Raw genomic sequence first — 16,407 nt, 5'->3', positions numbered from 1 at the left:
AAAAAAAAAACCAAAATGTACACATTGGAGTTCGGTGTGACTCACCTGCATTGTGCCGGAAATTGTCATTCGCTCGCTAAGTATCTCATGCAAATGCCGAGTTCCCATTGTGTTTCGTAGAGTAGTCTGCGCCAAAAGTCTGGTCGAATGGTGAGCGTTCTCCACGTTCGCTATAGAAACTGTCGCATTGGAAACGCGATAATAAACCACTGCATCCACCGAGACGGTGACGCTATCCTTTGTCAGAACCTACAAAGTGCAGTGGGTGGGTTTTTGTTTTTGTTTTTGTTGCTTTGTTTTTTTTTTTTTTTGTTTATTGTTTGTTTGCTTTCTTATTTGCTTATTTATTTATTAATTTGCTTGTTTGTTTGCTTAATTTTCTGCCACACATTTAAGCGTGTTGGAGAAAAAATTGTGCAAGTTTGTTTGCTTGCTTAGCTTTGCTTTCCCTTCTCTTCAACTTCAACTTAAACCTCAAATTAATTTTTAATTTTCTTTTCTTTCTCTCTACTATTTAGTTTATATTGTACTAGGCTTTTGTAGTGTGTGTGTGGGTGTCACTGTGTGTGTGTGTGTGCGCTTACAGATATGTATGTACGTGAGTGTAAGTTTCCAACTTTTGTATGTACATACAAGCAAGCCAACAATTTGCTGCTGCTGCTCCTTTTTGTCCTGCTGAAGTTTTCCCTTTCATACTAAATTATGTATACAATACATACATACATATGTACAAGCACTACATACACAATAACCTATGTATTTACTCTAAATAAATATACATATACGTACATATGGTTGTGTGTCGGTGTGTTTGTGCATGTAAGCACATGAAACTATTTTAAGTGAGCCGCGTGCACATTTCCATCTTCATTTTCATTTGCATATCAATTTCTGCATTTTTGCATTTGATTCTACAAACATACATACATACATTAATACACACACACGCTTGCAATGTGCATTACTCACAGGATTCAATAAATACTTACATATGCAAGTACATTAGGGCGCATCTCTCTCCATACAAAAAATAATAATAAAATAAAAATAGGTGTTATTATAAAATTTATTATATTTTAAGATATTCGGCAAAATATTTGGGAAAAATATTAAGATTTACGCGAGCTACACCGATTTAAAAATATCTCCTAAATCTAATTTTTTCGTTCCAATGATGAAATGTTCACACATCTTTTAAGCTTAGGCTATTTTACCATCTAAAGTGAGTTTTTGGCAAAAATATTTTGAAAAACTTTTTTTTCTTTATAAAAAATCAATATTTGGTGTGTTTTTAAATCGGTTTAGCTCACACAAATCGTCATATTTTCTCGAAGATATTTTGGTGAAACTTTTAATATATAATTTTTTTTTTTACTTTTTTGGTGAGGAGCCCTAATGTAAATGCATAATAGGACTGGGACTATCCGTAAATTCTGTTATCCGGATTTTCATTTCAATATTCGTGTATACGAATAAAATCCGGATCCGAGAAAAATACGGATACCAGTTCAATTAAAAATGCGGATATTCGGTTAACCGGTTAATATCCGTTAATTTTGTTATACCGATATCTGTTTAATATCCGTTCATTTTGTTATCAGGATATGTGGATATTCTAAACCGGTTTTGAATTTATTCGTAAAATTGTTCTCAAAATTACTGGACCAATAAAGTTACAAAATAAATAATAGAACGCTTCATTAAAACACAGCAAAGTTTTATTTTAATTATCGTTAATTCTTAGAATCGAATATCTGAATATCAACACGCTATTCGGATATCCCAATATATGACCGAATATTCGTATTTTTACTACCTATTCGAATATTCGGTTTATCCTCATAGCAAAAAAAAAATCCGGTAAGAACTGCCAGCCCTAATGCATAGTGTTTGATGTATGATTCCTCGCTTGACTGCTTGCTGCCTTCGCACCAACCAGAAAGCAAAGAAATGCGATTTCGCTTTCGTTTGCATCAATTTGCGTGACAGCAAAAAAAAAATTCAAAAATACTGTGAAAAATGATGTGATTTTGTGGTGCGAAAAGCATTGACAGGACACAACATTTAATACGAATGCACTTACAAGTTGCTGTGGGTGTGTGAATACATACAAACATACTTACAAAAATATATGCATACATACATAGTACAAATGTATGTACATATGTACTTAAGCACCTCTCAATAAAATTCACTAAGATACATATTTTCATTTTTGTTAAGACTGCAATTGTTCGTCGCTGCTGCTGCTGCTCAACTCAGTAAGGCAGCGCAATGGCACTTGTTGTAGAAAAGCATCAACAAGGACGACATTCGATGTCAGCAATTCGTTGTATACATATGTATGTATATGTAAATATTTATTTTGCATTACACATTTTGATTTATGCACATTGCCATACATGTGTGTGTGTGTGTGAGTGGTTTATTAATTTTTGCAGGTAAATTATCTTCAACGGCTTATTAAATTTTTAAATACAACCACAATGTTTGCAATGTAGTAAAAGTGGAAGTTTCGAATCCGTTATTTTTTATTTTTTTTTGATTTAGTTAATTAGGGTCTTAAAAGTACACAGCAAGCGAATGAATGAATGAAGCATAGAATGCACGACGCTTAAATAACTTGCATTGAGTAAATAAAAAAAAAACACAAACTTTTGTGGGGAGTTTGTTTGTGATAATGGCAAAGTGAAGTGAAGTACGCTGAATGAAGTTTTCTCTCTCTTTCACCTTAAGTCAACTAAGAAGAGGCAACGATACAGGTAGTTGCAAAAACTTCAATATTAGTTTGGAATTAGAATAATATTATGTACATATAAACAAGTAAGGGCGGTGTTGTTTTCACTTTGCCGAAGGCTTCATAGATTTCAAGAACATCAGCAAGTTGTACTTCAACCGATTACTGTATTTGAAATTAGTTGTTTGAGTGCTGAAAAAATGTTTTTTTTATTCACTGCATATGTCCACAGAAAAGCACCGAGCTAAATGATTTTCACTGCTGTGTATGATCAATAGGTAAACCGGTAATACAAATTGATGGTTTTAGATGCCTACCGATATTGACAAAAAATTTCATATCTCAACAATCAGTTGTATGGGAGCTAAATATATTTTATAGTGGTCCAATTTTTGCGGTTCCGACAAATGATTAATACAATATAGAAATATACCCCCACCAACCAAATTTCAGTCGGATATCTCGAAAACTGAGGGAGTCCCCAATACTTAGTCGAAGAAACACCACGAGCCGGTTTTATAGATATAATTACGAATTCGGCTGACTAAGCATGTGAAAACTATATTCCTTCAACTTTAGTCTAGCAAGCACTGTAAATCGATCATGTCCTAGTTTTCGCCCAGCGTTTGTATGGCCTGACATGAGTCCCATTTATCCAAGAGTGTACAAGTGATCAATGGCACTCTCAGCCGCTCTTTATCCGCCGATAGCGTTTCAAGAGTACCATTCCTAGCCAATTCGTCATTCGCACAGTTCTCCGCTAGTCGCTGTGATATGGAATCCAAATAAGTTTAATACAGAAGAGTTCCGATGCGACTGCGAGAGAAAGAGAACAGGCAATCGTTGACCACTGGACGACGGAGTCGAGATATTTGGAAAATGTTCATCAATGGACCGATTAGATTCAAATTTAGTACGTATCTATATTAATTCTCACGAAGCGAAATTAATTTGCAAAAAAATTTAGGCGCCAGGTGGCGCTGGAGTCGAGATATTTAGGAGCCTCGTATTTAAGATCTGCATGGGCTTTATTAGGGCATTTACAATACGTCTTAAGCGTCGTAATGTCTTAAAATATTAAAACATTTTTTTTTCGTAAATGAAGGTTAATTTTTTTTCAAGATTTTCAAATGCACGAATATGCTTTTAGCTCATAAAGAATATATTTTTAGCTTATATTATACTCTGAAACATTTTACGTATTTAAGACATTACGACGCTAAAGCCGTCTTGTGAATCCCCTATTTGTTTATGTTATAAAAATTTACTTTTTAGATGCCTAAATGATATCATCCTTCCTAGAAAGTACACGGTAGGCATAACAATGGCGCCATTCGAACAATATTTAAGAGATCTTACCGTACAGTACAGCCAATGTACGAAGAAATCCTTTCGTGCAGGGAAACATTAAGACTTTTTGTGCCTCTATAATAGAAAATGCACATCAGTTCTTGAGTATCCTTATAATGACTTTTATTGGCTGATATGGTGTAAGACTAGACAGGGATGTTGATGGCGAATAGTCATATAACATACTGTATACATAGCTTTGCAAATTCGACTTATCAATTCTCGAATATCCAAAAAAATTCCTATTATTTTTCGTGCCGGTTAATGCTCCTCACAAAGTTAATCCTCTTTCTCTAAGAAATACATGGTCTCATTTATCATCTTCGAATTGGTATATTTTTAAATGCATACCTGCCGTAATTATAAATTATATATTTTAATAGAAAAATGCAACTCTCGACAATGCTCGAGGGCAATATAAACTATGCAGGTTGATAAATCTAAAAGATCTTCTGTTTCATTCAAAATATTTTACTTCACTTCACCCATTGCTGTGCGATTTTATTATGTCGCTGTATGGGCCAGTTCTACGTCAACGTCGACGTATTTAGCTATGTATGGAAGTGTACTTTCTTATAAAAATTTTATTTAGCGATTTACGTATTTACTTACTTACATATCTAGAATTACGGCAATTATCACATAAATTTTTTAATCGCTTGTAAAAAATAACACAGTGCAACAGAGGCGGAACGGTACCAACTCAGGCTCAAAGACCTAGACCCATATAGTAAAACCTCCACGTTTTTTTTTTGTACTTTCAGGTTATATTTTTTTTATAGCCATATAAAGTTTGCATTTTTTTGGCTGCGCGTTTTGGAATAAATGGAAAAAAGTTGAAATTCATATATCACGAGGAATAATTTCCAAAAACATTTTAACGCTTTAGCTCCCTAATGAAAGGGTCATTTTGATCCCATTTTTTGATGGTCTGAAGAAAATCGCATTTGGGAGACCACTAGAGTTATATTTATGAACAAAATATTAAAGAAAGCATAAAAATGTTGTTGCATATTTCAAGGAAACGTATGTATTTGCTTTTTATTTTCCGTGTACTTTAAAGTTTGTTTTATAAAGATTTTGTATGAGGATATTTTAATCCTCTAACGACCTCCCAAATGCTATTTTCTTCAGACTTTCCCGAAAAGGGGTCGAAACGACCCATTCTTGAGATTGCTTAGAGGCTAAAATGTTCTACAAAATCATTCCTTGTGCAATTGTACTATAGCTATGTACCAAAACTACATATTTCGCTCCAATATGAATTTTAACTATTTTTTATACATTTTCTAAAAACACTCAGGCAAAATATTGCAAACTTAAAATGGCCATAAAACATTTTACCTGAGAATGCAAAAATATTTGTAGATTTCACTACACATACAGGCCTAGGTCTTTCATCCTTTACTCTGTGAAAATTTAGTCGATGTTTAAGCTCTCCTTTTATGAATGAGGTTGACGGTTTCAGGGCATAAGCCATTAAAAGCACTAATAGCTAATCAAATATTATTGTTAAAAATCAGTAATCAATTTTTTTGTTAAAAATGTATATGCCTTTTATGTAAACCATGTTAAATTAATTTCTCTCAATTGTTACATGCGATGATAGAAAGCATGATGGTACTGTATTGCCGAAATTTACTTGAAACGATTTGTACGCTCACCTTTCTTTATTCGCTTTACCTCACGTCTTTTTCATTGCTTGAGAAATACATAGCCACTATATTATATCATAACTAGACGACACCCACATATTGGCAAAATTTGACTATTTTTTCTTTTTATTATTTCATTATTATTTTTTTATAAATAATAGTTTATTCTATAACAAAAACCATATAAACTCAAATTTCCAACTTTTTACAAAAATTGAAAAATTCAACAAAATTCAACAAAATTTCGAACATTTTATTCAGAATCTGAATGAATCAGTTTACGGCGTCTAAGGTAGAGCAATTTATTTGGACTCTAGCTTTTATTTGGGTTAGCTTCAGAATTTTCAAAAAATTATTTTTTTTTATTTTTTATTTTTGTACAAAGTTTCAAACTTGGATTTGCATGGTTTTTGTTATGGAGTTAACTATACTTTTATAAGAAAAATTATAAAAAGTAAATGAAAAATTTTATAAAATTAATTTTTGGGGTCGTATAAGTTATGTTAAGCGTTATACACATTAAATTCAAAATTTTATGTGACATTGCTTAATACATATGTTAGTACTCTATTAAAATAACATAACCTTGCTGATTATATATATATATATATATATATAAGTATGTAATTTATTTAATATATTTTTTTTTGGTTTATTCAAGTGTGACTAAGTAGTTCAGAATTAGGAGGAAGAAATAAATTTACTTTTTAAAAATTAGATGTGAATATGTGTTAAAGCATAAAGACAAATACATAGCTCACATACATACATAAACTATATGTATAAGTCAGTGTTGAACAAAAAAAAACTTTTAAATTAGAATAAAAGAAATCTATGTATGAAATGAATAAAAAATATATATATGTAGCAAAAAATCATTCTCAACTAAAATAGAGACGGCTTGAGTGCATTCGATCACACACACACACTTGCAGTTGTACGCATACAAACTGTACTTACTGTGCACACAGTTTTTTTTTTTTTTACATTATATACACACATAGTGTATGTCTGTATATACATACATATGTGCATGGGTATGTAAGAGCTATACTAATGGATATTCATTAAAACTTTTTCATTTATTTATTAGTTTGTTTATGGCAAACTTCAAACTTATTACAATTTGCACAGTCTTCCGGAGTCAGCCTTGGTTTTATTCACGCTTTTTTACGCTGTTCACGCTTTCAACGAAAATACATACATAATGCAAACCATATGAGAATACAACTATAGAACGGAATATGAACGTTTTTTTTTTAAATTTGAATTTTTTTGTTTCGTTGGGTATGAAAGTGGATTGTTGGGTAGATGGGTAGTAGTTATGTTAGTATATGCATATGTAGTATTAATTAGTTGGGTGATCGCGCGAGGCGATCATACGAGTATATTGGATTTGTATGCAAGGCTATTTGGCTAAGGGCAGAGCACTCCTTTTCTCACTTACAAAGGATGCTGACAGACAATTTACGTTGGGTTTTATGCATATACAGTATATCGTTGTTTAAATATTTATATGTAATATACAGTATGCAGTATATGTATATGTATAGTGGGCTTATTATCTATGTAAGTATATTGAATATTTCTGCTGCTAAATTTCTATGTACATACATACGCTTTGTATATTTTTATAAGCATATCACTTATTGATTAAGTATAGATACAGTTTCTCATTTTATTTCTAACTATTTGCATACTTTTATGTATAACAGGTGTGTGAGTATAAGTTTTACATGTGTGCCTACGCTTCACGCTTTCTATTCGACTATATTCAGCATACATACATATATAAATAGCAGATTTACGGCCTATCATGTAACTCGAAGTCGGGTCATTCTCGCTTTGAAGTTATAAAATGTAGCATATTTCCGCGCTGTCAAAGTAAATTCTTTCTATTACGAATATTAAGAATTTACCTTTCATCGTATGAGGTGCCCAAATTTATGCAACAATTCATTTCAGAAAGCATGTTTTTCAAACGATAACGTGACTTGCTTTTGAGTTACATAATTGGACGATTATTGTATTTAGGTATATCTATTAGGGGTGTCCTAAAAAATGTCAGCATGTAAATTTTTTATGGGACGCACTTTTATCTACTTCTACGTACAAAATGAGGGCAATTACGCAAATTTCAAAAGCAAAAAATAAAATCAGGAGTCGCTAACAGGGTTTGAAAAAATTTTGGATTTTAAAATCGCATAAATGCGACAATATTTGACTTGAAATCTGATTGATTTGACATATTATTGAAACTTATGCATATAGATTTACTCGCTGGTCAAAGTCAAAAATCTTGTCGAATTTTCGCAATAAAAAAAGAGCAATTTTTCCAAACCCTGCCAACAAGCACTATTTTTTTTAATTTCTTAAGTTTCGTGGGTGTCCTAATTTTGGACGCACAGCAAAATAAAGGGGTGCCACATGATGTTGGCATTTTAAGGACCGCCCTAATATTTATATATGTACCTATGAATCGCTTACCAATAGCAGTATTTTATGTATATTGATTTATATATTTTTCAGCTAACCACTACATACATAAGTACATATACAGGTAAGTATACTCTGCATAAGTGCCTAACTGTTGAATAATATATATATATATATATATTATATAGTAGTTATGAGTAATATATATTTGTATGTCTGCTATGTTATGTATTTGTTATGTTAAGCTAATTGGCAGGCAAAATGTTTGAGTTTTTTTCGCTGTTCTAAATCTCTAACTAAATAATTACAAGTATTTTTCATTTGTTGTTGTTTTTTTTTTTTAATTTAAAATGTTGTTTCTGTTTTTGTTTGTTGGTGTGACGATTTCTTTTGCTTTTTTTCTATTGATTTTGGAGAACATGTGAACCCTTTCCCATTTAACAGCCTAAACCACGCAAACACATATTGATGAACTCGACATAGGTTTGCTTCTATACTGGGTGGTGTGGCGGTCTGTTATCCTTCGCTTGTGCTCAAACGAATCAAAGGAAGTGGTAAAATTCGATTAATAAAGATTTCTTGCAATAAAGAATTTAACATTTATCAGTTGTTATTGTTGTTGTTTTTTGTATTCATTTTCATGTTTGTACGTGTTCGTTTCGTTTAACGAGTATTCGATTCAAAGAGAGTAGTAAGTCATTTTTTTTTTTTTTTGAAATTAACCAACATAAGAAGTTAATGTGTGAAATATTTAGCAGGCATTTGGCGTGTAACGTAAGTATGTTAATGTTGATGATCTTTTTCAATTAATTGCAGACCAATTTCGTAAATGTCTCTCAAAAAAAAAAATGCTATATTCTACTCGCGCAAATTTTCATTTGTGAATCTGTGAATGTTACTCGCAAATGATTTTCTTTTTGTTACCAATTTTGAATTTTGCATTAATGACTTTCATGAAAATTCTCGCTGTGTTTCCAAAAAAACTAAAATTTATTTATTTTTTCTTCTGTTCACAACTAAATTATGTTAATGCGTGTGTTAGGATTTTGTTTTGTTAATTCTGGGTTAATCGTTGTAAGGAAAACGGCAACGTTTAATGAATAACTAACAATAGTTTATGTAAAAGTTGAGTAAAGACAGATAGCTGTTTTTTTTTTGTTATTTTTTTTTTGTTTTTTTTTAATATGTGGAATAGACATTTATGGAAATAGCATGCTGTCAAAAATTTAACTCTTAATCGGAGGGAGAGGGAAAGTTAAATCAGTGCAGTGAGTTTACATAAATATGTATGTATTTTAATAAACAAATTGCTCCCCTAACATCACCTTGGTTTTCAAAAAATCAATTTAAAAAATTCAACTAAGTTTATATTTTATGTTGTATGTAACGCCATTTATTTAAAAGTAAATATGTTTTTTTGTTAGATTACTTGCACTTTCTTGTTTTGTTTTCAATCCATTTACATATACTGTAAAATAATTGGTTGCATGTGATGAATGGACTGCCATTAATTTATTTTCTAATTCGTGAGTACTAATCTAAAGTTGTTTCGTTGGTTTCTATTATGATTTTCATTAATTGATTATATAATTTTTGTTGTGATTTTGTAGTCGAATTCTATATATTACGTACCTGTGCATGAAATGCTCAAGAGTTTTAGCTATAATTTAACCCTTTCGATCCTCCAGGGCCACTTTGTCCCTAAATCTTAAAAAAAAATCCCAAATTGTAGTTTATTTCATCATCTGTAATATACCGTTATGAAGTGTGCACATATTGCGCACAAACTTCAAAGGTGACACAACTCAAAATTACACGTTTGTCGGAAATGCGAAATACTATTTATTAGCGTTGGAAAGTGAGACTTTACCTTAGGTATTTTCAACAAATTAAAACAAAAATTGACTCCGGCTTTTATTGTGTACATTTTTAGCGCATAACTTTAAAAATGCCAAATTTTTAAATGTGTCACTTTTGCAGATCGTGTAAGATATACTTGTTTTATAATAAAATTTTTATAAGCTCGTTCATGTATGAAAAATACGGATGGGTCTAATACATATGTGCCATTTCGAGTATAAAATTATATTGGAACTTATAAGTCCCAGCTCAATGCATGGATGACGATAATTGTGTAAAAGAGTTCCAATGTTTTTTTGACAGCCACATATATTTGCTATACTTCAACTGCAAATATTCAAAAATAATGTTTGCACTGGTATCCCGCAAAGGCGGATCGAAAGGGTTAACTTAGTTTTGTCCCGCAAAGCTTAGATTGCGGCTTTCTTTCAAACATTGGCATTATAAAATTATGTATTTTTGTGCATAAATATATAGATACAAAACTGATTTTTTTCTAAGCAACAATGTCAATTTTTCTTATAGTTCATTCCCTCTTTTTGGTATTTATTGGTCCTTACCTCGGCCATGACTTGACAAAAATTAATTATAAGGTACTAAAAAGTTTTAGGTTTATTCGAAGTATCTCCTTAAAAATTGCAAAAGGTGTTAAATAGCATGATCTCGGTGGGCAAATGACATCGGCTTGACAAGGAAATATTCATATGGAAATACTCTCTTGCAATAAAGCTTATTTACGACATTGTGAAAGACTAGCTCTAGCTTCAGTAGTTGTATTAGCTTGACATTATATATACATATCAACGGAAAGAGGTGTAAGACTAAATTCAAAATGCACTAAACTATGCCATAAGGGAGTCCCAATTCGAATAATTTAGTTTTCTGCTAGATTTAAGTTACGATGGAAAGTTCAAAAGGAAGTTTTGAGATAATTTCACCTCGTCATCCTCCATGAAGCTGAGACAAAAGAAGTTCGGTAAGTTGATATCTTACTGCATGATGATGTTCTGGAAAAATATTTTTTTATTTTCACTTTTATGTTGAATTAACATTTTGATTAAAAGAAAAATACTGATAAAAATAAAATATTTCACACAAACAACAAAAAATATAATCGGAATCGCATGAGGCTATTGCCTGAAAATTTTAGCACTTAGTGGCATTGTGCTACTGTGATAACACGGCCCAGTAAACATAGCCAACTTATGTACAGTAGACTGCATCACTCCCCATCAAAAAAAAAAAACATTGGTACTGTTTTCCACTGGAATTATAAAAACTATTACATTTGAAGACTTCCCCCGAAATACCTCGCAAAAATATTAAGATTTACGTGAGCTAAACCGATTTGAAAATACCTCAAAAAATTGAGTTTCTTATTAATAAAAAGTTTTTTTAGAAGTTTTTTTTAATATACCTCAGATTACTAAACAGTTTAAGCTTAAAAAATTTTGCATTAAAAAATTTAGAAAAATTTTTCTACGGAATCTAATAATGAGATTTCTGATGCTATTTTTGACCTTTTTTCAAAGACTGGTTTAAGAAAAACTTGAATAATTCAGCCAAAACCTTACCAATTTAGACTTATGAGGTATCGTTGGTAGGGTATTTTCTCTCCCTTTTAATTTCTTTGCGAATAAGCTGATTCAAAGTATGAAAGAGGAAGGTAAGATAAACGCGTGTCATTCCATGTTGAATTAAGATATGTTGGTATTTGATAAAAAAAAATTTGGGGCGTGAATGAGTCTTTTTTGCAAAGAAATAAAGAGGGTGCGAAAATGCCTCATAAGTCTATATCGGTAAAGCAGTTATAGTATATGGAGAACTTTGAGCGCTTTGAGCGACCTCTAAATATTTTTTGATTTCAAAATAAAAAATGGGGTTATACTTTTTTTCGATATAGAAAAATCCTAGGGGGTGAGAGCATTACAATTCCGTCTTTGCTTTTCCACTTGTATTTTTGGACCACCCTAATATACATACATAGGTGCCAAACAAAGAGTGTTCAGAAATCATAAATTTCTACATTTAAAACATTTTTGAGGTGATGGAAGAGGGTTGCCACCTGTTTGAATAGTTTGCTTCAAATTATTTAATATTTATTTCTTTACTATATGTCGAAGGGTTGGCGTTTAAAAAGTCAAATTCAACTCTTTCAGTTATTTGAAATATATATAACAATGTCAGACGGAAGAGATTTCAGAAGGCTTTAGTTTGAAAATAACTTTGATGAGGGTTGCCACGTGTTTGATATGTTGAATTTATTAAAATTTTACACAATTTATATGAAATATTTGAATGTAAGCGTCAAAGGTGTTTCAAGTAAGCTTTTGTGTGAAAATAATTTTGACTAGGGTTGCCTCCTTGTCGAAATGTCATATCTATATAACTATGTGTCAACTATGTACGTGTAAATAAAAAGGCAGTTTCATAACTTAATTATTTTAATATCTATAGCAAAATTTTATACAGACAAGACCAAGAAGTTGAAAAAAATTAAATAAAAAAGTTTTAATATACATACTAAGTTTTTATAAACGGACTTAAAAGCTAAAAAAAAGAGGCCTAGAATAAAATTGCCCTTATTTCGTGTGTGTGAATAGTACTCTACAAGAAATTTTGACATCTGATGTTTCCATTTTCTCACTAAATAAGGAACGGGCCTAACCTTCTGTTGCAAACATGGGTTGCCTTGTGCTCTTTGCTCACAAAAAAAAAAAAATTTTAGAAAACTGTAGTAGAAAGCGCAGCAAAATTTCTTAAGAGCTTCATACTGCTTTAAGGAAATTCGACACAAGAAAATTTCTCTAGCGTTTTTTATGTGGAATTTTTGATTTTCTTGAGAGCTGGATACTAAGCTAGAGTCTGCAGACTTATAGCTCATTTCCACCATTTTTGTTTGCGTTTGCAATTACCCCCTTCGAGTTGTAATCTGTTTTTTGTTCCAATATGCATGATGGAAATGAATTTTCCATTTTAAAACTCATAAATTGTTTCTAATGACTATTGTTAAAATTTTAAAGTAAAACTTTATGACCACTAGTTCTAGGAGTCTAGGAAAAATTTAATTTAATTTTTAGTCCATTTATAAAAACGTGTATATTAAAACATTTTTATTTTATATTTTTTTTTTATATTCAACAATTTTTATTGAGCTCGAGGCCATTTTTTTGTAACGAAAATTTATTGTGGAAAAGCAGCAATAATTTGAAAAAATGGTAGAAGTGATAGCTATTTCGGAAATCACCACATTTCCTCATCAGACTTCTTTCAGTAGGCTTCGAACCGACGATCCCACTGACTCAGCCAGTTGCCTATGCACCGTGCTAAGTACGCCTTGTAAATTATCGTTTGCTTTTTTCCACTATTTTAATTTTTTTGTTATTTTATGTTAGTTATATGCAAGTAGGTATAAAAAATAATAATAAATCAATAAGCTGGAAATTGTGCGATTATTATTCCGATTTGGAAATTTTATATCTCGACATTTTCTTATTCACGTTAGCCAACCTTTTAATAACTCTTCACTAATAAATATATTCATGTATTTCAAAAATAATGTGTACATACATATGGTCACCATCAATCCAAAATGATCAATTTGGCAAATTTTCAATAATAATTTTTTTTTAAGATATGGTTTTGAATTTTGGTAAAGAGATGTATAAAAGGAATTTCTGAAAATGGGCCGTATGAATAAAAGCTAAGAAATTGCTTTTGCTTGAAATTTCATACCTTTTACCTCAATTTTATTTGAATAAATTGAGCAAAAGGTCTGAAATTTGAAGAAAAAGCAATTACTTATTTTTATTCATACGGCCCAATATATCAAATACGGCTTTTAAAGTAATGATGACGATATGCTTACTCTTTAAGTTTAATGTCACTTACTAACGCTGTTGGGGTAAATAAATAATTATATATTTAAATATTAGGTGTGTATTAAGTATGCACACTCTATAAATTTCAAGTATACAAATATGTTCAATAAAGGTCGTCCTGATACTCCCAGCTTATATGACTTCATCACTGCTATTGCAATTTAGGTATCTATATTTGTGCCACTTTATGTAAGATGAGAGCTTACTATTTTTGTCACTAAGAAATTCATATATTTCGGTAAATAAAAAAAAATTGTTCTCACGTTTAACTGAGAAACTCAAATTACTCTCATATCGCTTATATATTGACATGAAATTTCATATTTATAACTTATGGTGTTGGAGTAGCTTGCCTAACGTAAAAATATAGAATTCGACTTCAAATACCGATTGCATTTTTCTTTCCGGTTAATTTATCCTTTTACATAATTTACATATAATGTATCAGCTAAGTGTGACTAACACTAAGTGAAACTGAGAATTACTATGCAAATTGTAATATGTATTTTATATTTATTTTATTGATTTCTCAATTCAAAAATTCATTGATTGTACGCAATTCAGTAAAGAACAAATGAGTGTGTTTGATACTTTTCGTTTTCATATTCTTCTTTACGTTTGTGAATTTGCTGCTGGCAGGGAAAAGGTTTGCATTCCCAATGAAGCATCAAAAAACAACACGTTCAATACAACTAGTGGGAAGCTGGGTTTTCAATTAAAATTAAAATAAAGTGAGCTAGTACTTAAAAACGCAACGAGGGATGAAAAAAGAACAAAAACCTTCCAGTTATAACTTTTATTTAATTGGTTTTTTGGTTACGTAGCAGAGCGCTGCTGAGATTTGAATGTTTTCTTTGGTTTACAGTGAGCATCAAAAGTAAGTAGTATACGCATCAAAAAAAATCGAAAATTTAAATAGTCATTTACAGAATTTTTTTTGAAGCACTGTGTTGAACCATTTTCGACAGCAATTCGTGTACATATTATTTAAGTTTTTTGTTACACATAGAATTCATTTCGTTTAGGTCATCTCTTCACTGTGGCAGAGTTAATGGCATTTGCCATTAAATAAGTGAAAATCTATACTAATTATATAAAGAGAAGTCCCTTTTTTTTGTAACAGGTAATCTAGCGAACGGCTGGACCGATTTTCATGAAATTTTGTATACGAATAGCTTTCGGTAACCACCATCTTTTAGGCTAAAAAATTTTACTTTTTTCGGGTAGGTGGACCAGGGACCGGTCTATTCGAAAAAATCTCATTATAGTCCGATTTGCTTAAAATTTAGTACGTAAGTAGCTTTTTAGCATATATTAGCATATATGACCCATTTTTTCCGGGAAGTGGTCCAGGGACCGATCTATTAGAAAAAATCGAATTTACGGTCCGATTTGCTTAAAATTCGGTGCGCAGATAGCTTTTTAGCATGTATTAGCATACGTGATCAATTTTTTCGGAGAAGTGGACCAAGGACCGATCTATTCCAAAAAATCGCATTTATGGTCCGATTTGCTTAAAATTCGGTACGCAAGTAGTTTTTTAGCATATATTAGGATATATGGTCCATTTTTTCCGAGAAGTGGACCTGGGACTGATCTATTCGAAAAAATCGTATTTACGGTCCGATTTGCTTAAAATTCGGTACGTAGGTAGCTTTTTAGCATATATTGGCATATATGATGCATTTTGTCCGAGAAGTGGACCAGGGACCGTTCTGTTCGAAGAAATCGTATTTATGGTCCGATTTGCTTAAAATGCGGTGGTAGGTAGGTAGCTTTTTGCCTGGATAAGCTTACAGATTCCTGTTTTCCAATTTTCATGCTATTTCGAATATAAATAGCTTTAAGTAACGACCATATCAAGGGGCGAATTCGTCACTAGGCAAGATTTTTTTGCGCCAATCAGAAACAGCTGATACTGTCAAAATATATTTATAATATATAAGACAACTCAACTAATTTATATTTAGAAAGCCGTTTGTTAGTTTTCGCAAGGCTCGAGAGCGGCTGAACGAATTTTTTTGAAACTGCCACCTGCCGCACGTGTCCCAATGATGGTTTTAGGCTGAAAAAAATCTATATGTAAAGGGGGCGTGGCACTTCCCATACAAACCGAATTTCTCATGCTACATATCTCTGAAAGTGTGCATGGTAGAGTTTTGGAAATTGGTATGGAGATGTACGAAATAAATCGCATACTCTTGGAGAAAAATTGGAACTATTGGAAAAGGGGGCGTGGCATCTTCCATACAAACCGAATTTTTCATACTGCCTATCTTTGGAAGTGTTCATGGTAGAGTTCTGGAACTTGGTATGGAGATATACGAAATCAATCGCATACTCATGAAGAAAGAGGCAGCTGTTGGAAAGGGGGGCGTGGCTCCTCCCATATAATTCGAATTTTTATACTGCATATCTCTGAAAGTATTCATGGTACAGTACTGGAACTTCGTATGGAGATATGTATATAGTTGAAATCAAGCCCATA

General features: G+C 31.7%; 1 protein-coding gene across 1 annotated transcript in view; it reads right to left on the bottom strand.

Moving 5' to 3' along the window:
• Positions 1 to 6: 6 nt before the first annotated feature.
• The window catches only part of LOC118747146 (band 7 protein AGAP004871-like), a gene marked incomplete at its 3' end in the record, with an annotated part of 339,213 nt that continues 322,812 nt past the window's right edge, over positions 7 to 16,407 (bottom strand). Inside the window, exon 7 of the mRNA XM_036481133.1 lies at positions 7 to 249. Within this exon, the coding sequence (XP_036337026.1) occupies positions 7 to 249 (243 nt within the window). The remainder of the gene's footprint in view (positions 250 to 16,407) is intronic.

The sequence above is a fragment of the Rhagoletis pomonella genome, unplaced genomic scaffold, assembly GCF_013731165.1.
Source record: "Rhagoletis pomonella isolate Grant_MI unplaced genomic scaffold, Rhpom_1.0 Rhpom_scaffold_00011, whole genome shotgun sequence".
NCBI lineage: Eukaryota > Metazoa > Arthropoda > Insecta > Diptera > Tephritidae > Rhagoletis > Rhagoletis pomonella.
This window is presented reverse-complemented; position numbering and strand designations above follow the sequence as displayed.